The 26,608-nt window shown below is 37.6% G+C and overlaps 1 protein-coding gene across 1 annotated transcript in view; it reads left to right on the top strand.

Annotated features, from left to right (window-relative positions):
• The window catches only part of ENTHD1 (ENTH domain containing 1), a 124,664-nt gene that overhangs the window by 87,021 nt on the left and 11,035 nt on the right, over window positions 1-26,608 (top strand). Inside the window, exon 5 of the mRNA XM_012458904.2 lies at window positions 15,038-15,430. Within this exon, the coding sequence (XP_012314327.1) occupies window positions 15,038-15,430 (393 nt within the window). The remainder of the gene's footprint in view (window positions 1-15,037; window positions 15,431-26,608) is intronic.

Below are 26,608 nucleotides of genomic sequence, written 5' to 3'. Positions count from 1 at the left end.
TGTTCCAAGGATGTTAAATGTTATTGAATATTTTTTCTGCATCTATTGATTGAAATGATAATATGGTTTTCGTTCTTGGTTCTGTTGATGTGATGCATCATGTTTATTGGTTTGTGTATGCTGAATCATCCTTACATCCCTCACTTATCATGGTGAATGATCTTTTTAATGTGTTGCTGAATTGGGTTTACTAGTATTTTGTTAAGAATGTTCACGTCTATATTCGTTAGTGATATTTACCTGTAGTTTTCTTTTTTTTTCTTTTTTATTGTACTTTGGGCTCTGGGGTACATGTGCACATCCTGCATCCTGCAGGATTGTTGCATAGGTACATACATGCCATAGTGGTTTGCTGTCTCCATCCCCAGCCCCACCGTCCCCTACTTCAGGTATTTCTCCTGGTATTATCCTTTCCCATCCTCCCCGCACCCCCGCTGTCCCTCCCTTCCCCTCCCCTCCACCCCCTCACCTAGCCCAGTGAGTGGTGTTCTCTTCCCTGTGCCCAAGTGTTCTCATTGTTCATCACCCACCTATGAGTGAAAACATGCAGTGTTTGGTTTTCTGTTCTTGTGTCAGTTTGCTGAGAATGATGGTTTCTAGACTCATCCTTGTCTCTACAAAGGACACAAACTCATCATTTTGATGGCTGCATAGTATTCCATGATGTATATGTGCCACATTTTCTTTGTCCAGTCTGTCATTGATGGGCATTTGGGTTGGTTCCAGGTCTTTGCTATCATAAACATTTTAAAAAGATCTAACAGCAAACCCACTCAAAATCTTCCAAAAAACTGAAGAGGAGAGAATATTTCCAAATTCACCCTATGAGGCCAGCCTCCAGGGTAGCTGGGACTACAGGTGCATGCCACAACACCCAACTAATCTTTTTTGTATTTTTAGTAGAGACAGAGTTTCACTATGTTGGTCAGGCTGCTCTCAAACTCCTGACCTCAAGTGATTCACCTGGCTTGGCCTCCCAAAGTCTTGGAGTTATAGGCATAAGCTACCATGCCCAGCTCTCACAGTATTACTGTTGTTAAGTAAGGACTTACTACTTCTATTTTGTTGCTTGCTTTCTGGTTCTTTTGTGACTTCTTTCTTTCTATCTTCCTTTGTGATTAAGTGATTTTCTCTGGTAGTATGTATTAATCCATTACTTCTCATTTTAAGTGAGTCTATTACAGGTTTTTGCCTTGTGGTTAACATGAGGCTTACCAAAAAAAAAAAAAACCCATCTTATAGATATAACAAGCTATTTTAAAGAGATGACAACTTATTTTAGATCACAAAAAGAATAATAGAAACAAAGAAAACAAATAAAAAAAGGAAACTTCTACACTTTAACTTTATCCCCCCACATTTTGAATTTTGGTTGTCTCAATTTGTGTATTTTATATTACCCATCTCTTAGCAGGTTGCTATAGCTATTGTTGTTTTTGATAGATTTGTCTTTGGGGATTATATTAGAGTTAGAAGTGGATTTCACAACAAGTTACAGTATTAGAGTATTCTGGCTTGTCCATGTACTTAATTTTGCCAATGGGTTTTATACCTTCCTTTTTTTTTCACCAATTTATTTTAAAATTTCAGTTGTTATTTTTCATTTTTAGAAGTTCTAGTTGGATCTTTGTCAAATCTGCTTGGTTTTGTTTTTATAATTGCTTATACCTTGCACATCTTTCAGAAATATTTTCTCTAACCACATTAAGTATATGTGTAGTTATTTTATCTTCTGTGTTTAATACTTTTAAGGTTTAAAGGCTTCACTGGTCTGATTATTCTGGCTTTTGTATTCTTGGGCACTTTTGTAGTACATGGTCTGTCCTCAAAGTATTTGTTACATGAATGAAAATATGTGGAAGGCATGGGAATAAAAAGAGTAAGAGAGGGGCCATCGCAGTGGCTCACACCTGTAATCCCAGCACTTTGGGAGGCCGAAGTGGGCGGATCACCTGAGGTCAGGAGTTCAAGACCAGCCTGAACATGGTGAAACCCTGTTTCTAACAAAAATACAAAAAATTAGCCAGGCGTGGTGGTGCACACCTATAATCCCAGCTACTCAGGAGGCTGAGGCCAGAGAATTGCTTGAACCCTGGAGGCAGAGGTTGCAGTGAGCCAACAGCGCACCATTGCACTCCAGCTTGGGCAACAAGAGTGAAACTTCATCTCAAAAAAAAAAAAAAAAAAAAGACTAAGAGAAACATGAGTAGCTAAATTATAATATAGTCTTGTAAGTCATATTATAAAAATATAAGCAAAGAGCTGTAAGAACAAGGACCATACAACTGCCTCTGTCTGGGAGAAGAGAAATGGTATTTGTCATCTTAGGTATTCAGTAAGGTATTTCCAAAGGGGCATGTTCTTTGGTATACTGTAATATTTAAGGTTTTAGTAGGTGTCTTTTTTGCTTATTTTGAATAATAGAACATTTATGTTTCACAAGAAATAATATTTTATCTGAATTTATGACCTAAATGATATTTAAAGGTTTGTTGCAGTGTTGCAGACACTAATTTTTACTGTGTGTTGAAGTTTAAAAGTGTATTAGTGGTCTATTTAATAGGGAATATGTCTAAGAGTTATAGTTCTTCCTATCACTGTCCTATTTACATAGTATACTAGTTCTCTTGATCTCAAATACCCCGCTTCCAAGCATTGGCAGGTTCAAGAGAATGCATCATGCTTGCAGTTCGTAAATACAAGAGTGTCTATGGGGAAAGAAGAGCACCTGGTGTGTTCACATTCTCATTCACTTCCAGTCAGGGCCATGGCAGGAACTCCTTGTAATCTCACTTCTCCAGACTGTTTCATGATACCAATAACCATGACTAGAGATTACTATGTGCCAGGCACTGTTTCAAGCATTTCATATATTTGATTCATGTCAGAATTAAACCTCTGACCCAATTTAGCTTAAATTTTTACTCTTCTATAATCACCTGTAGGGTTTTATTGTCATTTTAAGGGTTGGCCTGATGGTCACACACTCTTGTGCCCTCATGCACCTGCTCATCTTGTTCAGCCTGGCATGTTCTATAGAGCAGGGAGACCATCCAGATGCCAGAGAGCAGGTTCCGTTTAAACTCTCACTAGCTGAAAGACAGGAAGTGCTGCAATAGATAAGGATCGCCAGCTTCACAAAGACATTTTCAGCTTTCATTTTTATAATATAATCTATTAAGGGAAATTATGGTTTTTATAATTGGTGGAACCTTAACTATGGTATAAAATTTAATAATGAGCACCCTGTACCTGTTTTATGATCCATTCATTATAATCCATTTTAATGGCATGAAAGTCTTTAGCTGACCCACTTAAAGAATTTATTTTTTAAAAAGGCACCTTTATAGAAGCAGCAAGTTACATGAAAAAAGACACATCTTTTCATGTGTCCAGCTCTGTATTCATCCATGAGAAATTAAACCATTATATCACATTTATATTGAGGTAGTAGTAAACATACTTGCCATATTTCCTGGCTGTGGTTTAAAAATATGTTTTCTTATTTTAATACTTGAGTATAATATACACTACAATTATATGTAACGATATATGATGAAATTCTCAGGACCTGCAACTGTGTATACACACACACACACACACACACACACACACACACACACATCATAGGGAGATTATAGCTATTCTAACTTATTATGATTATTTAGGGTTTTATGCATGTACTGTAAGAAAAAATACATTAAAATTTTCACATCAACCATGTTATTTAAATTGCACATTTAATATTCATTTTAATTTAGTGGCTTGTCTTTTAAACCAATGAATTTAATAAGCAATTTAAATCATCCCTCCATATTAACAATTTGTAACTCTGGCCTCTTAGCAAAATGGCCTTATTGTTACCTTCAGATCCTATTTCCTCTGTTAAGTCCTTACTTAACAACAGTAATTAAGTCAATTACTAAAGTAGAATCTCCTTCAGTTACACGTATTTTAACTACAGAAAGACATATTTTGGCATCCATCTTTTGTCGAGCTTGCCAGCTCTCTGCTTTGTAGCTGTAATTGGATACTGTGTATCAGAACAAGGGCAAGATCATAGCAATAACTTTGTTGGAATATAACTCCACTACTAGATTCACAATAATGAATACAAAATAATACACAGTGATTATAATACCCGAAACAATGCAGTGCAATTATTGCAAAATGAAAAAGAGGTAGCAGTGTGGAATGTTCCTATCTATACACAAAATCTCTTAACTCAGAAGCAAATCTGAAGTTCTCTTTCAACAGATTTCATCGTCATCTGCAAACTGGCAAAAATATTCTTAGTTACTTTAACAGCTTAGCTATTCTCTTTTGTCCTCAGGTTCAAAGCATGGAGGTGTTTTGTTGTTTTTCTTACTTCGGTCATTTTCATCATGGTCTATATTTAAATTTGCAGCCTGATGTCTTACATAGGGAATGAACTAAAGGATACTCAAAAGATAGCTTTCAGGAATAATCAAGCCAGCTTTTATGAGATTCATGTGTCAGAGTCCTATTTTGCATCAATCAAGTATATTGGCAGGTATAAAAGCACTGTATGAGAAAGAATACTGGGTATAGTCTCATAATTCAATACTGGGCTTCCTGTCCAGGAGTCAGCCGGATAGATTCTCAAGAACAAAGCTCTTTGACATTCAGGTTCAAATGGAAAGAAAATGAGAAAGCAGATAAAGCAAGCCAACCACATTAATTCACCGGTATTCCTCTCTGCCTTTCCTTAAACTCTCACTAGCTGAAAGACAGAAAGTCTTTCAGTGAAATTCAGAGAAAGCCTTTCCAGTGGAATTCAGAGAAATTCTCTCCCAGCAAAGGTTGAGAAGCCTTCATGAAACAATTGGTTTAGTGTTTACAGAGTACACACTTACATGTTTGTGTTCAAACATACAAAGACAGTATTCAGCTGGGTGTAGGGGCTCATGCCAGTAATCCCAGCACTTTTGAAGGCTGAGGTGGATAGATCACTTAAGCCCAGGAGTTCAAGACTACCTGGGCAACATAGCAAGACCTTGTCTCTACAACTAATTTTAAAAAGAATTAACCTAGATGTGGTGGCATGTGCCTATGGTCCCAGCTACTTGAGAGGATGAGGTGGTAGCCAGGGCGGGTCAGGCTGCTGTAAGCCATGATTGTGCCACTGCACTCCAGCCTGGGTGACAGAATGAGACCCTGCCTCCCCACCCCTTAAAAAAAAAAAAAAAAGACAGTATTCATTGCAGTTCTCCATCAAATCTCCACAAGTTCCTGTGGACTTCGGAAAAGTTTCCACAAATGCTGCATTATATATGTTCAAGAAAGCATCTACCCCAAAGCTGTCTTCCGGTAAGAAGGCAAGCAGCCCAGATACACAAGCCAGCTGGGTGCTGACTTGACCCTGTTCCCTTTCCCACAGTCCCATACCTCCAAGAGCAGCACCAGGGACAAATGGAGTGAGCCCGAGGGAAAATCGAGTCGCTTTACAGTTACGAATATGTACACATCAAGTTGTTAGAATTGTTAGTAAAGAAAAACCTGGTGCAGCTGGTTCTCTTCCACTTTTTTATTCCTTTTATTCCCCTCATAAACAACATTGACTTGGGATTCAGGAATCTGGGATTCTAATTCTAGTTCTGCTCTTTAATCATTGTATGATTCTGAGCAGTCACTTGATCTCTGGGATCAAAGGGACTAAATAAAGGCTCTCCTTTCTCTACAGTTAGGTCTCTTTTAATGACCAAATCATTTAGCTTATGATTCATTGAACACACACTTATCAGGTGACTACAGGCTACTCTGCCAGTTCCCTAAGGGTTGAGCAAGTTGAACAGGATCTGTGAGCTGAGGGGTTTGCAGTACCCTATAGGTGACAGTCCTGTAAACATATAAGAAGTTATAAATAATAAATTTGTTTACCCCTGTATTTCCAGGGGTTATAATAGTGTCTAAGACATCATTGTACTTAATATTTGTCAAATGAATGAATATTTGAAATAATGAAATCAATGAAAAATGTGAATATTCACGTTGTACTATGTAACAGCAGAGAAAATGGATTCATTTTAACTTGAAAGATAAAATATTTCACTAAGGAGGTAGCGTTTGAATGAGGCCTTAAAGAATGAAACCATTTTTGATGGAGAAGAAGGGTGAGGGAGAGGATATTCTAGGCGGAGGGAACAGCATGAGCAAAAACACAGAGGCATGGAAATGTGTGTTTTTTTAAGGGATGTGAATGTGGGAGCTGGAAGTCAGTTAGATGTAAAGAGAGAAAGGACATTTCAGGCAAAAAGATCAGCACAGGTGAAGGCTTAGTGCTGAGAGTGGGCATAGAATTTGAAGACTGAATTATAGCAGGATCGTACAGCTTTAGAAGAATAATAGCACAAGGTGAGACAAGAGAGGTAAATGGGGATTAATTTATGCAGAGCCTTGTAAACCATGTGAAATCATTTGAAGAAGTATTGGGGAGAAATAACATCTGACTTTCATTTTAGAAAGGTCACTCTGGCTGGGCTTAGAGTGCACTGAGTGTTACCTCAGAGGCTGTGGTAACAACCGTAGTTCCAAAATAACCTGAGTGACTGGGAAGCCAATGGTCATGTTAAGAGAGGTAAAGCAAACAGCCGAGGATGAGGAGGCTGGAGAATGCTAAGACCTCCCTGAACAGAGAAATAGGTAGATATTTAGGGCTAAAAATCAGCAGAGGTCAGGGTTCAGGATGAAAATGTGTGAATTACTTGCCCATGGGTGACCGTCTAGATCAAGTACAGTAATAGATGACATCACCCTGGGAGATTGTAGAGGCAGAAGAGGAAAGTCAAGGACAGACAGTGTTTACATTTCACAGGAATCAGAGCCAGGAAGAATGTTGAGAAGATTGCCTAGACAGATAGGAGGAGAGCCAGCAAAGTTCACTGGAGGCATCTGAAGAGGAATGAGTTTTAAAGAAAGTATCTGAAGATTTCAGTTTCATGCTTTCTCATCACTCCTGCCTGTCAAGACGTCTGTCAGCCCCGATTTCGTCTGTACCTCCAGACTGAGCTCCTCTGCTCTCTGTGTGCACTCTGCACTCGTGATGCTGAATGCTTTGTACCTGCCCTGCCCCTACCAAATAGCACATGGTTTACAGCCTTCGTTTCTTTGCTGAAGTTGTTCCCTTCCCTTGGACATCTTTGCGTCTTTCTTCTCTTGCTTGACTTTTCCCTCATGCTTTTAGCTTGGTTCAGACAGCACTTGTTTGAATCTCTTACACATCTTTATACCTCTAAACTTAACACAATGCCTCCATTTTGTGATTGCTTAGTACTTGTTTTGGTAAATTAACCTTACAATCTGAATTATTTCATTGGTCTCCTAGTTTCCTTATTTCTATCTTCCAACCCCAGAGAATTGCAATTAAAGAAACTGCAATAATTTTTCTAAAGCACTGTATCTGTCAGAATCTGGTCAGGAGACCAGCAAATACACCAGCTATGATGTTAGCAGCTTTACTGAGGTATAATTACCATTCAATAAACTGTACATGCTTAAAATATATACATTTCTTCTTTGACCCATGGGTATTTGAAGTATGTTTTCTAAATTTCCAAGTATTAGGAGTTTCTTCTGAGTATATTTTTAGTTCTAAATTTCATTCCATTGTGGCCAGAGAACCTAATGGAAGGCTTTGGGCTATTAAAGCTTATTGAGACTTAGTTTATGGTCCAGTGCATGGACCGTCTCAGTGAATAGACCGTGTAAACTTGCACACTTGCAGAGAAAATGTGTTTTCTGCCATGGTTGGGTGTGGAGCTTCATAAATGTCTATTAGGCCAAGGTCGTTGATGTTCAGTCTTCCAGATCCCTGCTGATATTTTGTCTACTTGTTGTTATCAATCACTGAGCAAAGGGTGTTAAACTCTCTAAATGCGAGTTAGTTGGATTTAGCCAGTTCTTTAATTCTCAAGGTTTTTTTGTTTGTTTTAAGAGATGAGGTCTCTTAAAAACATAGCGGTTGCCTAGTCTGGTCTCAAATTCCTGGGCTCAAGCCATCTGCCTGCCTTGGCCTCCCAAACTGCGGGGATTACAGGCGGGAGCCACGGTGCCTAGCTAGTTCTGTCTTTAATTCTGTCAGATTTTGCTTCATGTATTTTAAGCACTGTTCTTAGGCATATATACATTTATGTTTGTATCTTCCAGATGCTTGGCCCTTTTGTCATTATGAAATGTCCCTTTTTATCTCTACTAATATCCCTGGTCTTAAAGTCTATTTGATGTGATATTAATATAGCCACTCGGCTTTCTTATACTTATCGTTCCATGGTATATATTTCTAAAGCATTTACTTTCCACCCATTTGCAATTTTGTTTTTACAGGGTGTCTCTTGTATACAGTATATAATTAGATCTTTTTTATCTGGTCTGAAAATTTGTGCCTGTTAATTGTATTTACTGTGATTACTGAAATGGCTGGCTTTACATCTATTATTTTTTCTATTACTTTCTCCTTGTTTCATCTGTGTTTTGTTCCTCTGCTCCTACCTAACTTCATTCTTTTGAGCTAATTCAATAATTTTTAAAATTCCACTTTACATATTAGCCTTGGTAGTTATACCAAGGGATTAAATTATATACCTTTAAGTATTCACAGTCTATTTAGAGTTAATATTGTGTCACCATTGCATGTAAAATATAAGAATATTGCAACCATATTTACCATCTCATCATTTATGCTGTAGTCCAGGGATCCCCAACCCCTAGGCCATGGACTGGCTTCAGTCTGTGATCTGTTAGGAACTGGGCCTCACAGTAGGAGGTGAGAAGCAGGTGAGCTAGCATTACCTCCTGGACTTCACCTCTTGTCAGATCAGCAGTGGCACCAGATTCTCATAGGAGCACCCTATTCTGAACTGCGCATGCGAGGGATCTAGGTCACACATTCTTTATGAGAACCTAATGCTGCATGATCTAAGGTAAAACAGTTTCATCCCAAAACCATCCCCCACACCCTGTTCTGTGGAAAAACTGTCTTCCACAAAGCCAGTCCCTGGTGCCAAAAAGCTTGGGGACTCCTGCTATAGTCATATAAATGATATTTACATTTGTTACAACACTCCACACATATTGTTACATTTTTTAAACAGTTACATATATTTTATTTTAAAAAAATTAACAGTGAAAACAGTGTTTTACATTCACCTGCATATTTTCCATTTCTAGAACTCTTTATTTCTTCCCAAATCTCCAGCTCTCCATCTGGTATACTTTCTCTTCAACCTGAAGTACTTCCATTAACAGTTCTTCTTACAAAGTTTTACTGAGAATTCATTCTTTAGTTTTTGTTTATCTTACAATGTTTTGATTTTGCCTTCAATTTTGAAGGATATTGTTGCTGGATATAGAATTCTTCATTGACAGTTTTTTTTCCCCAGCATTAAAACAAAAGATGTCATTCTGCTATCTTCTAGCCTCTGTTGTTTCTGATGTCAGCCATCATTCATCTCATTCTTCCCATATATGGAATGGGTCATCTTTCTTTGGGTACTTTCAAGATTTTCTTTTTTATGTTTGATTATCAGCAGTTTGACTATGATGACAGCAGATATGGTTTTCTCTGTAGTCCTTTTTTTTAAAAAAACAGATTTTTCCCCTTTCCAGTGGTGTGATAGCTCCAAATCCTATTTTCTGGTTCTTCAAACCAGTTTAAGACTGTGATTTTAGCCCAGTTTTAGCCAATCACTGTAGAGCTGGCTGGATTCAGGGTAGCAAATTGGAAAAACAGCAAACTTCCCGAGCATTCTCTGCCTTCTAACTCTTCATCCCTCTCCAGTTTCTGCCTACTTTTGGTCCCCTTCCTATGCCTTCAGGTTATATTGGTTTCTTTATATTTTCTAATTTTTTGTCTGTTATCTACAAGAGAGTTGGTCTACTTGAAACTCCTCTGCCATTATTACAAAAATATGATACAATAGAAAGAATGTAATACAAAAATGTTAAGTATTAAAAACTGAAAAGGCAAAAAAAAAAAAAAAAGTACAGGTTAAGCACACCTAATCCGAAAATCCAAAATGCTCCGAAATCCAAAATTCTTTTTAGCACTACATGATGCTCAAATGTCATGCGCAAAGAAGTGCTAGTTGGAGCATTTCAGATTTGGAATTTCAGATTAGGGCTGGTCAGCTAGTAGTATAATTTAAATATTCCAAAGTCTGAAAAAGCCCAAAATCCAAAACACTTCTGGTCCTAAGCATTTCAGATAAGGGATACTCAGCCTGTACCAAGATATCATGAAGGTAGAAACTGCAGGGACAAGTCACCAGCCCTAATGCTGGAGGAGGTATTAAAATTTAGAAGCTTGATGAAGGGGCTCTATGGGGTAGTGACCCAGGCCTCTTAGGAGGGAGTGCTGGTTGGCTGGTGCTAATGTTATTAAGAGAGTATGATAGGGCTGCTTCTACAAGTGTTGAAAACTGCAAACTGGAAAGAACACATTCTTTCCATCTTCTCCACTGATGGAATGGGGAAGCATTGCCAGGGTATTGTAGTCAGGAGCAGAGGACAAACAGGAAAGAGCAACTCCTCTCTTCCTACTCTAACCTTCCAATCTCCCTCTAGCACCTCTTGTTGGCAGAACCTAACAAAAAGCTAACTGGCAAAGTATAAACATGGTATGTGATGTCCCAGCTCCAGTATCACAAAGCAAGAGTATAGGAGGGTGTGAGTGTGAGGCTGACACAGTAGCTCAGTGGCTGCCACAGCCCATCCATTGCCTACTCAGCATCATACACATTCTACATATATTTGAATTTCCAAGCAACAAAAACAGCCCTCTTTTTCTACCTAACAAGATACAACTATCTTAGAATGAAGATGTTCTCCCTAAAACAAAGCCACAAAGTTCTCATGCCTCCACAATACCCAGTCCCCAAATCCTAAAACTTTCTGGAGTTATGTTGTGAGAATTGGTTTCCATCATGTTGGCTTTCCCCTCTACAGGCATTTAGGTTTTGCTGCTCCAGAGACATTTCCTTTCCAAAAAATTTGTTTACATATCTTATGTTTTGTTATCCTCTCTTCTATTTCTCCTTCTGGTTGATGCCTTTTTATTCCACTTCTGTCATTTCGGTGGGTTTTGAGGAAGGAGGGAATAGTGATTATATTTTGTAGCTGGTACTGTTGATCCCCCACCCCGTATTCTCTTGGCCTTCCTCTGAGTACTACTGCAGCCTTGGTGACCAGTTCCCATATACACTGAAAGTGCCTGTATCTCTCTTCTTCTCCACCCGGGAGCTTTCTCTGGGGCCTGTAGACTTGTTCATCCTAAGTGCAGGGCAACTTGGAAGTTGCAGGGATTTAATGCCCAGGGTTGACCCTCAACCAGTGAGGATAAGAGTCATTGAAAAAATATTCCACCTTCTCTTCCCTAGTAGGACAATTCTGAGGCACCCAGCAGGATTGGCCCGCATTTTCCCACAACGGTAACTTGCTCATTAATAGACTCTTCATTGACTTTTGTCCCGTCTTTAACTTTCCCAGTCCCTCATTTGTACTTCTTCAATTCACTGGCCAAATTACTTGCTTCCAAGTCTGCTTTTTGGGATATTCAAACTAAAATGTGTTCAAATTGCTGTTGAGCAAATATATTTATGTTCATTCATTTATTGGGAAGCTACAATTTTTTAGACACTGAAATTGAACTGGTAATTTATTATTTTTATGTGTTTATCATACATATACCTGTGTGTATATGTGTACATATACATGAGTATGTGTGTGTATATCTATCTATCTATATATACATAATGCATACTTGATCTTAAGTTCATTGACAATAGGAGCTGTGACTTCCACTTATGCTTATCTCCTGAGTCTAACACAGTCCAGTGCAAACAGCAGGTATTAACAATTATTTCAACAATGATTGACCATTCCTATTTTTAGGCTTCAAATACAGTATACAATGTTATACACAAAATCAACATATAAAGTTGATGTTAAATAATTTATAAATTAAGATATGGCTTAACAAACATTTGTACACCTCCTGTATGCACAAGCATGATGCAGGTTATAAAGTCAAAATGCAGGAACTTAATATAATACATGATAGGCACTAAATAGCATATACTTAATTGAAAAATGAGTTTATAGAAATATTACCTCAGAAAAGGGAAGGATTAAGATAGAGTGGTAGGCATGATTGGAAATAGCTTTCAGAAGTAGTAATTATTTGAGGAATAGTAGGGTTTAATAGGATTTAAATAGGTGGAGAAGAGGAGGGTATTCCAGTGTGGGAGTGCAGAATGGGAAATCAGTGGTGATAGTCAAGAGCCCTGCGTTAACATGGAGAATGAAGCTAAAGGGACCTGAATGCACGTGGCATATGGACTGATAGGGAGAATGGCCCGACTGAGGGTTTGTTTCCTGTTGAGTCGCAATAGAAAGCAATAGAGGGCCTTTGAACCCCAACGAATTTGGACTTTGTTGCTGACACAAGAGGGAGTTCTTGAAGGATTTTCAAATATAAAGTATAAAGTAGTGATTGAATTGGAGAGGATTAATTTGGCGCATTGCATAGACAGCAGGGGTGGACGAAGGCTAATGGAAGAAAATCCTGGTACAACTTGCTTTCTAGAATCTTCAGGACTCTGTAGCTTTCTGTGTAAGTAAACATTTTTCTTTTTGAAATAATGTACTATGCATTTAAAATCATTATTTTTCCTTTGGTTTCTTCTTCTAGGTCAGAGTATTTGATTCATTTAAAAAGTTAGCAAGTTTAGCAAAAGTCCAAGCAACCAAAAGATTGCAGCCTGTTCTTCCTGGGCTACTCAGAAAGGCGGTAGATAGAAATGGAATGACTTCTGTCTGGTTTGCTTCATTGAATTTTAAGGATTTGTTTATTTGTTTAATTTTAAACTTTTGTACTAAACCTTAAAATGGCAGCCATATAGGCAATTTTATGCATCCCAATTTTGAGATTTAGATTAAGTGTCGTGAATATTTTCATCAGAAAGTTCTGTTCATTCTGAAATGTCCTAATTTAATATTGCTGCATTTTAAGATGATCTTGTTATATATAGAGCAAGACATTTTTGTCCTGTTTTTCTCACATGTAAAATGAAAGTCAGTGGAAAAATATTTAACTAAAATTCACTTTTAAGGAATGCTTTGATGTAAATGTGGTGATATACACAGTCACTTTGAAAAACCATGAATCTAGTAATCTAGTATTCTACTAGGAACACATTCATTTGGGTTTTGTTTTTGTTTTTGTTTTTCATAGAAATGAGGTTTCACAGTGTTGCCCAGGCTGGTCTCAAACTCCTGGGCTCAAGTGATTTTCCCACCTCAGCTTCCCAACAGCTGGGACTACAGGCACTGCGCCTGGCTTATATTAGTATTTTTAACAGACTTTCAATCATCTAAATATAATTCAGTCATACGCAAATTAGGAATATTTTAGGAGAGGTCCTTTTCATCTACCTATTTCCTTTAATCATTATTAAGCAGTTAAACTATATTCAGTTAAGAAAAATGAAGGCGTTCCTTTTTCTTTCATCTTTGTGCTTCAGTTTCCCTTGCACCCAATGAGCGTTCATTGAATCTGTCCTCTGGGAATGGCACTGTGAGGTGCTGGGACACAAAGATGACTCCTTGTAAGGTCTCCTCAAGGAGACTTTAGTCGGGTAGGGGTCAGGACTTGTAATAAATGAGATTTGAAGTGTTGTAATTACTCACAGAGCTTCAAACAGGACATGTGAAGACAGACAATAGGATAAGGTGAGGAAAGAAAAAGGTCAGGGCAAGCTTTAAAGAGAAACTGATACTTGAATTGAGTTTTAAAAGATGAGAGATGAGCTTTAAAAGATGAGAGGATGGAAGAAAAATGGAATTTCTGGTGGAGCTAGCAATATAAGTTTCTTGAACTGTCTAATTCTGTGGTATATACCAGCAGCTTTTTTGCTAAGGCTAACCTCCAACTGTGGATGAAAATGAAAAGGAAGGTTTTTAGAGACAAAGAAAAGTTTCTTTTCTTTAATAACTCAGAGCCTAAAAGTGATGAGGATAGCATATAAATGTGCATTCTGAAGTACTTTATGATATACATTGTGATGTGTAATCACTCGATAGCGAATCACACAGTTTCTGTGTCCTCTTCTCTTTAGGGAGCTTCAAAAGATCTCCTCTTCCTTTGGCCCTCTTCTACCTCATTATGCTTCTCATTTCATGAACACAACCTCATAAAAATGACAGCCTTTCTTTTCATATCCTGGTTCAGATGGAGCTGTTACAGAGCAGAAACTTGGACCAGGTCTACAATGCATAGATTCAATAGACCTTCCTAGATTAGGCCCACCTTAATTCCGTTTTTTTATAATTCCGTCAGTGTCTTCTATTTGTAATAAATATGGTCTGTTATATTTGAGGGACTGTTCTAGGTACTTCAGAGATATTAACCACTAGCATGGACAAAGATCTCCAACCCAGTGGAATTTACAGAGCAGTTCTGGAAGATTGTTTTCTTTCTTCCACACAGACAAAGCATTTATTAAAATTAAGCTCCTACCAGTACTGAGTTTCTTTAATGTGCCTTATATATAGGAACTGAGTGGAAGAAGACATTCTTTATTTTGGGGGAGAAAGCTTTTTTTTTTTTTTTGTAGCTAAGGGTTCCGTAAGGATAGACCAGTATGATGTAGCATATTTTCCCTAGTTTATCTTGTAAAAAAGATGAAAGTTGGAAAGTACTAAAAATATGGTGGTTTCAGCGACAGATAAGTGGGTGAAGGGAGAAATATTTAAAGACAAGTTATTTGAAGCTTTCCTTGCTTTGTGCTTCAGTGAGGAGAGAGGGAGAAGGCAGCTACCAAAATGACTAAGTCGTCAATTATAGCCTGGGTGTACTTTAAATAGGCAGAATATAGAAGCATAGTAAGAAAGCAGAAGGGCTAAATAGGAAAGAATTCTGTTATGACATTAAGAAATCCTATTTATTAAAATTGCAACAGATTTGAAATAGAATATTTTCAGTTTTATTTTTTGATTATAGTTCTCATTTGTGATGTTATAGATGCTGTGCCTACTCTCTCAGGAAATAGTCCATCTCTGCAGACAGATGTGAGTTTGGACAAGAGATCAGATGGTACCCTTACAAATACTGTAACAGAAAACCGCTTGGAAACACCTTTAGAAAAGCAATCAGCTGCAGAAGATCTTAAAACATTGACAATTTTACCAGCATACTGGTTGTCAAGTAAAGAGGAGTTTATCAGCCCCAACTTAAGGATATCAAAGTCAGATTCCACTTTCCATAACCAGGCCTCCGTAGAAACACTCTCTCTCTCTCCTTCAGTCAAAATATTTGACCCAGTGAAGAAGATTGTAATCAACAAGGCCTATCAGAAACCAGCACAAGCCAGTATTATTCAGATGGATGATAAAATTTTAAAGACAACCACACAGGGTGAGTCTACCAAAAAAATGCAACACAAAACAAAACCAAAAACCTCTTTTGAAGCATGATTTTACTTTTCTCTGCTTTCTGCCTCCTTTTTTGTTTCCCTCCTTTCACTCTCATCAGTGATATTAAAATGTACATGTCATACAGATACTTCTCAGTTGGGAAAGTACCCCTTTTAGTAAAGGGCTAATAGATAATTCATCACCATGGGTTCTGAGTCCTTGGTTGAACATATTACCATAAGTTCTGAGCAATTTTGGTGCAGAGCAAATTAGAAGGAACTAGCATGAAATAAGTGCTTTCTATTAGACATGTAGGTTACTTATTAAGAGATTATATGAAAAACAGTTGGTTATTATGTATATTGGTGTATACACACATCTTCACACACACACGTGTGCACGTGTGCCCTTTTAAAAAGGGCTGTGTACTGACCGCACAAAAGGGGCAGGGGATCTTGTCCTTTTTTATATCTTTATAAAATATTAATAGTACAATATTGTTTAGACTGGGTGATAAAGGATAAAGCCAGTTGAGGTTGCAGGTTATTGGCTGTCACTTACAAAATCCTCCATTATATAATTATGCTTCCTTCTTTAAAGTTAACTAGTGAAAGAATAATTTTTTGTTCTTGACCAAGTAGTAGTTTTATTGGTTCTTGTATATAATAGTGCTAACCAACTCATATAAATAGAAAGTTTTTAAAATTTATTTATATTTATTAGAGACAGGATCTTGCTCTGTTGCAATCAATGCAATCATGGCTCACTGTAGCTTCAAACTTCTGGGTTCAAGCATTCCTTCAGCTCCTCAGCCTTCCAAGTAGCTAGGACTACAGGTGCATGCCACCACACTTGGCTAATTTTATTTTTAATTTATTATTATTTTTTTTTGGTAGAGGTTTGGTCTTGCTATGTTGCCCAGGTTGGTCTTGAACTCCTGGCCTCAAGTGATCTTCCTGCCTCAGCCTCCCAAAGGTCTGGGATCACAGGCATGAGCCACTGTGTCTGGCCAATACAAAGATTTTAACATGAATCTTTTAAGCTCACTCAAACCCAGATTAAAAGTACATATAACTATAAATAATGGAAGCTACCATTATAGTTGAAGCTAAAGAAATTTATATTGGTATTAATAAGGTCAATGATTAATAAAAGATTTTCCTTTGTGCTCTTTCAAGAATTTTTTGATACTGAATAGCGTAAAGGTAGTAAAACTGATTCTCTGTTTTGTCAACCAATTACTTTTCTTTTGAGACTGTTGATGTGGAAACCAGTTAGTACTGGTTATGATGGCTTATGTGCGTGGCTGTCTCCTGGGAAGTTGATACTTTTGGTTCATTTCTTTCAGAATACCAGAAAATCATCATTGAAAATATTTTTTGGTCACTGTGAGCGTACCAGGCACACTTAAAATTTAGCAAGAAGTTCCTCAAAAACTGGTTAACACGGAGAACTTTTGTGTCTGCTTGTAATAGATAGGATTGGTCTAATTCTACTATCAAAAATAATTATTAAATCTGGGAAATTATTAAAAGTTGGTTTGAAGTCATCATCAAACCACCAAGTAGAAAAAACATAGTAAGGTTAAGATCCCAGGGGGAAGACAATTGAGATGAGTCCCTCATTCACCTTAGTTTTCCCCCCTTGAGTCATCTGCTTATTCTCAGAGCAACATAATAGAAGCTGAAGAGAAATCAGAGGTCTGGGCTTTCCACAGTCTCACTGAGCTTGGGAGACAGGTAGGAGTTTGGGGTTTTCAAGGTATCAGGGACTTGAAGGGCCCGTATTCCAGAGGGAGAGAAAGTCTTTCTGTCATTTCTTACTGAAACATTTGCTTACTGCTAAGCTACATGCGTTCAGGATGAGATGCCAAGAAACTAAATGGGAAGCAGCTTATAAGAGGCCAGTGAGCTAAGCAGACAAGGAAACAAACTCAGAGTTCAGGATATGGTAAATTGTAGGATCCGTGGTGATCGCTCCAGGCTTTCCACTGGGACCCCTGATAGGCTATACTATAGGCCTCAGAACTATACTCTAGGAATAAGGACAAACCAGAAGTTGAACAGCCCTCACAAACACTATTAATAAAACCTATTTCGCCTAGAGCAAAGTGATTGATTTGTATTCCATCTGCCTTCTAGAAGACAATTAAATCCTTTCTTGAGAGTTCTTAAAATTTTTCACATTTTGGCTTTCAACAAAAAGTTACCAGGCATACCAGGAAATGAAAAAATGGCCAGAAATATAGGAGAAAAGTAGACAACAGAAACAGATCCACAGTAATCTAGATTCTGAATGTATAAAATAGGTACTTTAAAATTATGGTTAATATTAATATGATCAAGAAGACAGGAAAGATGAAAAATTTCATCAGAATACTGGTATCTATTTTAAAAATCAAATGGACTGGGCACAATGACTCATGCCTATAATCCCAGCACTTTGGGAGGCTAAGGCAGGGAGATTGCTTTGAGGCTAGGAGTTCAAGATAAGCCTGGGCAACATAGGGAGAGCCCATCTCCACAAAAAAAAAAAAAAAAAAGAAAAGAAAGAAAAGCCAGATGTGGTGGCATGTGCCTATAGTCCTAGCAACCCTGGAGGCTGAGGCAGGAGGATCACTTGAGCCCAGGAAGTTGAGGCTACAGTGAGCCATTATCATGCCACTACACTTTAGCCTGGGTGACAGAGTGAGATCCTGTGTTAAAAAAAAAAAAAAATCAAATGAAAATTCTAGAGCTGAAAAATACAGTGGCTGAAATTAAGATTCTGAGGGTACTTCTCAGTCCTTATATCCTGGAGTGTCAGAAGAGAGTTCAGTCTGGCAGGGAAGTGGGAAAGTTATGAATGAAATCCTAAATGAGAAGGAGACTCAGAAGGAGCAAACCTCATTATATGTGTATAAACTCTTCCCAAATTCTTGACTGACCACTAAACTATACACATAGGGGGACCTCAGTGAGTCTGACAAGAAAAAAAAAATATCCTACTGGAAGTCAAAAGAACTGAGATGAGACTTCAGTTTCCACTTACTGGAAGGCTGACAGTTTGAAGAGGCCAGGCAAGTTATCTTCCAACCAAAATTCAGCACTCTTTAGAGGAGTATCACAGAATCCAGACACTTTACAATGTATTATCCAAATGTCCAGTATAAAATTTTAAAAATCACTAGGCATGTGAAGAAATAGGAAGATATAAGCCATATGAAGATATTAAGTCAGTAGAAACTGACCCTTAGATGACCCAGATGTTGCAATTAGCAGACAGATTTTTAAAAGCAGTTATTATAAATCCATTTAAGAACTTAAAGTACTCTCAATGAGTGAATAGAAAGGAGCAGCTCAGCAGACAAATAACTGTAAAAAGGAATTAAATTGAAGTTCTGGAGCTGAAAGATAAAAAATTGAAATGAAAATTTTACTGGAAGGGATTAGCAGAAGATTAAAAATGAAAGAAAGAGCAAGTGAATTTGAAAATAGATCAATAGAAATAATCTAATCTGAAAATGGAAAGAAAAAGATTAACGAAAAAGAAACAGAGGGACTCAGTCTTGTGAGACAGTGTCAAGCACTCCGACACTGATGTAATTGGAGTTCCAAAAGGTGAGGAAAAGACAGAGGGTCAGAAAAAAATTATTTGAAGAGATAATGCCCAAACCTTCCCAAACGTGTGAAAGAAATAAACGTTCAGATCCAAAGTGCTCAGTGAATTTCAAACAGAATTAAATTTAAAAAACATGTCTGGATGCATTATTGTTGGACAACTGAATTCCAGAGATAAAATCTTTAAGGCAGTAAGAAACATTATATTACATGCAGAGGACCAAGAATATGAATGACACCTGATTTTTTATCATAAGCAGTGTATATCACGAGACAATGAAAAGTCATCTTCTAAGTGTTAAAAGGCAAAACCTATTAAACCCAGAACTCTGTATCTAGCAGAACCAAAAAAATGAAGATGAAAACAGGACTTGATTCAAGTGAATAAAAACTAATCATCAGGAAATCCATACTACAAGAAACACTGAAGGAATATTTTCAGCCTAATGAGAAATTACACTAGTTACTTGAATCTACAGAAAAGAATGATGAACATTGAAAATGGTAAATATGTGGATAAATATAAAATACTATGTGTGTTTTTTCTTCTGATTAAAAAGTACATGTAACTATTTAAAGCAAAACTTATATTTTGGGGCTTGAAACATATGTAGATATATATTACAATATAGCACCAAAAATGGAAAGTTCATGGAATTATACCACTGAAAGATTTCTATATTTTACATAAAATAGTACAATATTAACTATAATTAACTCATGATAAGTTAAGCATGCATATTTAATTACACTTGTAAAAAGGAAAGTGGTATAGCCAAAGCCCTGTTGAGGAATTAATGTGGAATACTAAAAATATATTTGATCAACACAAAAGAAGAAAGGAAAAGAGGAACAGAAATGGACAAATAGAAGGCAGATAGCAAAATAGAAGACCTAAATCCAACGATTTCAATAATTACATTAAATGGGAGTGGAATAAACTTTCCAATTAAAAGGAAGAGTCTTTAGATTGGATAGAAAAGTGAGACTCAACTGCATGCTATCTATTAGGGAAGTGCTTTAAATACAAAGACATAAATTGATTAGAAGTAAAACCATTAAAAATATGTACTATGCAAGCAGCATAAGGTGGGAGAGGCTATATTAATATCAGACAAGACTGACTTCAAAACAAGGATTATTACTAAAAAGGGCATTTCATATTGATACATAGGTCAGTACAGGAGGGATATATAGCAACTAAAAAAGGGATATATGGCAACTAAAAGTGTGTATGTACCTAATAAAAGAACTTCAAAAATACTTGAAGCAAAAACTGACGGAATTATAGGGAGAAATTACACAAATCCACAGTCATAATTTGAGATTTTATTATTCTCAGCAATTGATAGAACTAGGCATAATAATCCATAAGTATGTGGAAAATGTGAATAACTATTCAAAAACCTTAACTTACTTGAAATCTCTAAATCACAACATCCAACCAGTGCAGGATACATTCTTTTTGTTTTTTTTAAATGTTCTTTTTCAAGTGCAAAATGAATATTGACCAAGAAAGAACATATACTGCATCATTAAAAACAAAGTATTTTGAAATAAAGTGTGGTATGAAAACAAACAAAAAGTAACAATAAATTTCAAAAGATTCAAATCCACAGAATTAAATTAGAAATTGATAACAAGGAAATACATAGAATAACCCCAAATATTTAGTAATTTAGCAATACATTTCTAAATAATCTATGAGTCAAAGAAGAAATCTGAAGAGAAATGATAAAATATTTCAATCAATGATAATGAAAATAAAAAATGTGAGATGCAGCAAAACTAGCAGGAAATTGCTAGAGGGAAAATTATAGCTTTAAATACTTATATAAGAAATGAAGAATGCCTTAAAAATCAGTGATATAAGGTGCTAACTTAAGATGCTTGGAAAAAAGGAACAAATTAGACTTAAAGTTAGTAAAAGTAAACAACAAAAAATAGGAATAAATGAAATAGAAACAGATGAAAGATGGCTCTTTAAAAAGTTAACATTTATAAACCCCTATATTAAGATTGATCAAAAAATAATTACAAATTACCAATTCTAAGAATCAAAGGTAGTATATAACTAAAAATCCTATAAATACCAAAAGATTGTGAGAGCGTATTATGAACAATGCTATGGCAACAGATTTGATGGCTTAGTTGAAATGGGTGAGACAACTGGCCTAAAACGGACCTGAGAAGACCTTTGTGTTTGTCAAATAAGCTGGGGAAAAAAGATGTATACACATACACACACACACACACACACACACACACATACACACACACACACACACTCTCTCTCACACTCTCTCTCTCTCCCCTTCCTCTCAAAAACACATCACAGAGAAACTTCAGTTCCCTATAGTCTTACTAGTGAATTCTAAGAAAGAAGTAATGATAATCATATGCCAATTTTTTCAGAAAGTAGAAGAAGGACTGCCCAACTCATTTTATGAGGCTAGCATAATCTAATGCCAAAATCTGACAAAGACATTACAAGAAAATTATAGACCAATATTCTTCAAAGATTTACATAAATGTAGAAATCCTTAATAAAACATTAGCAAATCAAATCCAGCAACATATAAAAAGAATAATACATCATGACCAAGTAGGATTTTTCCCGGAATTATAAGGTTGGTTTGACATTTGAAAATATGTAACTGTAATCTACCATATTAACAGAATAAGATGAAAATGATATAATTGTCTTGATTCATGCAGAAAAGCATTTGGCAAAATTCTACACTCATTTACACTTTTTAAAAAATTTAAGCAAACTATGAATAAGAGGGAACTTCCCTCAAGCTGATAAAGGGTATATTTTTTTAAAGGGTATATTTTGTAGGCCAGATGTGGTGACTCACACCTGTAATCCCAGCATTTTGGGAGGCCAAGGCAGGAGGATCAGTTGAGGCCAGGAGTTCAAGATCAGACCGGTCAACATGGCAAAATCCTGTCTCTACAAAAAATTTAAAACATTAGCCAGGAATGGTGGCATGCACCTATAATGCCAGCTTTTCTGGAGGCTGAGGTAGAAAGGTCACTTGAGTTCAGGATTTTGAGGCTGCAGAGAGCTATGATTGCCCCACTGCATCCCAGCCTGGGCAACAGAGCAAGACCCCATCTCCAAAATAAATAAATATTTTTTAAAGCCCTAATATGTACTGCTGACATAATTAATGATAAAAGACAATGTTTTGCCACTCAGATCAGCAACAAAGAAAGAATGTCTGCTGTCACCGCTTTTTTTCAACACTGTATTAGAGGTCCCAGGCAGTGCAGTTAGACGAGAAAAAGAAATAAAAGGCGTATGTATTGGAAAGGAAGTAACAAAATGTTTTTATTCAAAGATGATATGATTATGTGTGTGGAAGATCTCAAAGAATCCATCAAAAAGGCTACTAGTAGGTGAGTTTAGCAAGATTTCAGGGTACAAAGTTAGCATCAAAAATGTATTGTCCCAACCTGGTCAACTGTATTAGTCCATTTTCACACTGCTATAAAAAAATAACCATGACTGGGTAATTTATAAAGGAAAGAATTTTAATTGACTCACAGTTGCATGGCTAGGGAGGCCTCAGGAAACTTAGAATCGTGGTGTAAGGAGAAGCATGCACCTTTTTCACAAGATGGCAGGAGAGAGTGTGTGTGAAAGAGGAACTGTCAAACACTCATAAAATCATCAGATCTCGTGAGAATTCACTATCATGAGATCAGCATGGGGGAAACCACCCCCATGATCCAATCACCTCCCTCTCTTGACATATGGGGATTACAATTAGAGATGAGATTTGGGTGGGGACACAGTCATACCATATCAGCAACACAGGGAGACCCTGTTCCTGTTTTTAAATTGACTGATTGATTGATTGATGGATGGAGTCTTGCTTTGTCACCCAAGCTGGAGTGAAGTGGGGGTGATCTCAGCTCACTGCAGCCTCCACCTCCTAGATTCAAGTAATTCTCCTACCTCAGCCTCCCGAGTAGCTGGGATTACAGGTGTGTGCCACTATGCCCAACTAAGTTTTGTATTTTCAGTACAGACAAGGTTTCATCATGTTGACCAGGCTGGTCTTGAACTCCTGACCTCAAGTGATCCACCCTCCTCAGCCTCCCAATGTGTTGGGATTGCAAGTGTGAGCCACTGCACCCGGCTGAAAACTTTTAAATTTTATTTATTTATTTTTTTAGCCTGGCATGGTGGTGCACACCTGTGGTCCCAGCTCCTTGGGAGGCTGAGGTGGGAGGATCACTTGAGCCCAGGAGTTCAAAGCTGTGGTGAGCTATGACTGTACCACTGCATTCCAGCCTGGGCAACAGAGTGAGACACTATCTCAAAAAAACAAACAATAATAACCAATTGAAAACTGAAATTAAAACAGTATCATTTACAGTAGCATTTTAAAAAAAACAAAATACTTAGACCTCTGCAAACTATGAAACATTTCTGAGAGCAATTAAAGACCAAACTAAATTGAAAAGATATACAATGTTTATAGATTGGAAGACTCAGTATTGTTAAGATGTAATTTTTCTCCAAATAGCTCTGCAGATTCAATGCAGTCCCAGGTGGCTTTTTTTTTTTTTTTTTTTTTTTGGTAGAAATTGACAAGCTGAATCTTACATTTAAATGGAAATACAAAATATCTAGAGTAGCCAAAACAATCCTGAAAGTAAAAGAACAAAGTTGGAGGACTCCCACTACCTAATTTTAAGTTTTGTTGTAAAGCTATAGTAATCAAATAGTGTGATATTGTCTCTATAGTACATCTATTTTGTATCATTTTTATAAATACTTTGAGGCTTTTATAAATTTGAAATACTGACCCTCTGATTGAAATTTCTTAACCATCAGGTAAGGTGATTGTTTGAATAATAGAGTAATATTTTCTTCCAATCATTGCTGTGGTACTTAACTTGCTTATTTACTTGCTTATTAAATTCTTAATTATAATATTTTAACATTGTTTTTTTAAAATATATGTGTGTGTGGCCAGGCACGGTGGCTCACACCTATAATCTCAGCACTTTGAGAGGCCAAGGCAGGTGGATCACTTGAGGTCAGGAATTCAAGACCAGCCTGGCCAATATGGTGAAACCTTGTGTCTACTAAAAAAAAAATTAGCCAGGCGTGGTGATGTACCTGTAATTCCAGCTACTCAGGAGGCTGAGGCAGGAGAATTACTTGAACCTGGGAGGCAGAGGTTGTTGTAAGCCCAGATCATGCCACTACACTTCAGCCTGGGTGACAGAGCGAGATTCCGTCTGAAAAAAATATGTGTGTGTGTGTGTGTGTGTGTATGTGAGAGAGAGAGAGAGAGAGAGAGAGAGAGAGACAGAGACAGAGACAGAGACAGAGACAAAGAGAGACAAAGAGAGACAGAGAGACAGACATAGGTTCAACAACATTTAACAAATTCTTAATAGAGTGAAATTCAGTATTTCTCTGTTGATAAATTAAGGCCAAATTATTTCAGAATTGGTTAGAAGTAGCTTGGGTCCATGACTGAGGGCCACAATTTGAAAGTTGCCTAGTTCCTCAGAAGAGGCAGCATGAGCCTGATAGGAGACGATGGCAAAGCTCCCAGTCCTAGAGGGAGATTGCAGAATAAATCAAATGTCCCTTTAAACCTCACCATAAAGTAAGTTAGGCTCCTACTTGGATGAATAGCAGGGTTGCTGATAGTGCAGGCTCTGGAGTGAGACTGCCTGGGGTCGTAATCCCAGCCCAACCACTAAATGTGCAACCTTAGGTGAAACACCTGACCTCCTGTGGGTCAATATCTTCACCTATAGGACGAAGATAATGATGGAACTACCACACTGAGCTATTGTGGGATTTAACAAATTTACAAATGCAAAGTGCTTAGAGTGTGACCTGGTGATAGGGTAAGTGTAACATAAAATTTGCTATTATTCTTCAAGTGTACATATTTTTAATTCCCCCTGTAGAATTGTAGAAACTTAGTCCCCTCCTAACCCTCAAAATCCTCTCTAGTTGTTTCCAAAAGCACCCAGGAATTTCTTATTCTCAGGAACAAGTAAATCCCTATCCTTCCAGAAAGGGCGTTCCAAGCAAAGGAGTAACACAGAGTTGTAACCAAGCAAAGAGATTCTGGGGAGCTCCGGTTTGTTTTCCATCTAGCAGCCAGAGTAGCTTGATCAGTAGTCCTCCCCGACTTAAACAGTGGACTCATCACCGTGCTCCTAAAGCCCTGGGCAGCCCAGCTTCTGCCTCTCTTACCAGCCTGATATTGTCTCAATTTGTCAGATTAACCATCTTGCTTCACCATGGTTGTTCCCTCTGACCAGAACACTCCCGGCCCACCCCTTCCCCTAGTTCACTCCTACTCATCCTTCAGAGGTCAGCTCAAATATCACTTAAGATTTCCTGACCTCCTAGGGTATTTCAAATCCGCCTAACTGTATCCTACCTCAGTACCCTATAATTATCCTCATCACACTGTCATTCCAGTTGACTGCATATGTACTAAGTTGTTTAATGTATCACTGTTTCTTCCCAACTGAAATGTCATCTTCATGAGAGAAGAGACCAGGTCTGCCCTGTTTGTTATTGCATCCCTAGCACCAAACACAGTAGCTTGCACATAGTCTGTATTCAATGTTTAATAAGTGAACTAAAGGCAGCTTAGTAAAGCGGAACGGGAAAGTGTGCACGAAGAAGCGGTAAAAGAAAACCCTGGAAAATTAAGCCAGACAGATGATAGGAGCCATGTGTGCCAGGTTAAGAAATCCGGACTTTAATTTGAAGACAGTGCAGGTCACTAAAGGTCTTAAGCAAGGCTAATGACCTTACACACCTTGTTTTAGGAGTGTGTCATGTTGAGCTGGCAGGTAAAACTGGAGGTGAGGAACACTTCAAAGGCTGTTGTAGGAAACCCGGTGAGAAAAGTTAGACCACAGAGGATGAGGTAGAGGGACGTAGCCAGGAGTCTTAGGTGGATCATGATCTGAGAGAGGTGAATTAGAGTCAAGAATCCACAAAGAAAGAGACTCACCCCATCTGGAGGGCCTGTAAGGAGGGAGGAGAAAGGATGTGTCAGATGTGAGGGAAGGGTTTGTTGTTCTTAACAAACAAGATGTATTGAGGCTTTGTGTGCCACACACTGTAAGTACCGGCTTCAGTTTCTTCTCATCGGAGATCACCTGCCAAGCCTGAGGGATGTGGAGTAGTAGAGGGACCGTGGAGAGAATGGTTAAGTTTAGAACAGACACCGTAGAGAGTGGAAGGAGAAGCTGCTAAGACCCTGGAGAGCAGTGCTCAGTGCCACCCTAGTGTGCGCAGCCCTCGGCTTTTCTCCAGTGGGATGGAGCAGCCTGGCACAGGAATGAAAATGGTGGATATTTACATCGAAATAGGATTAGGGCAGTGGGTGGCAAACTACAGCCTCTGGGCCAAATCTGGCTCACTACCTCTTTGGTAAATAAAATTTTATTAGAATACAACCATGCTAATTTGCTGCTTTTGTGCTGCAACTGGCAGAGTGGAATAGTTGCCACACAGACTATATGTCCCACAAAACCCAAAATATTTGTTACCTAGTCCTTTACAAAAATGGTTT

Source organism: Aotus nancymaae, unplaced genomic scaffold, assembly GCF_030222135.1.
Source record: "Aotus nancymaae isolate 86718 unplaced genomic scaffold, 86718_ANA_hifiasm-v0.15.2.pri h1tg000076l, whole genome shotgun sequence".
In the NCBI taxonomy this organism is placed as follows: Eukaryota; Metazoa; Chordata; class Mammalia; order Primates; family Aotidae; genus Aotus; species Aotus nancymaae.
Note: the sequence above shows the minus strand (reverse complement) of the source record. Positions and strands in the feature narration are given on the sequence as shown.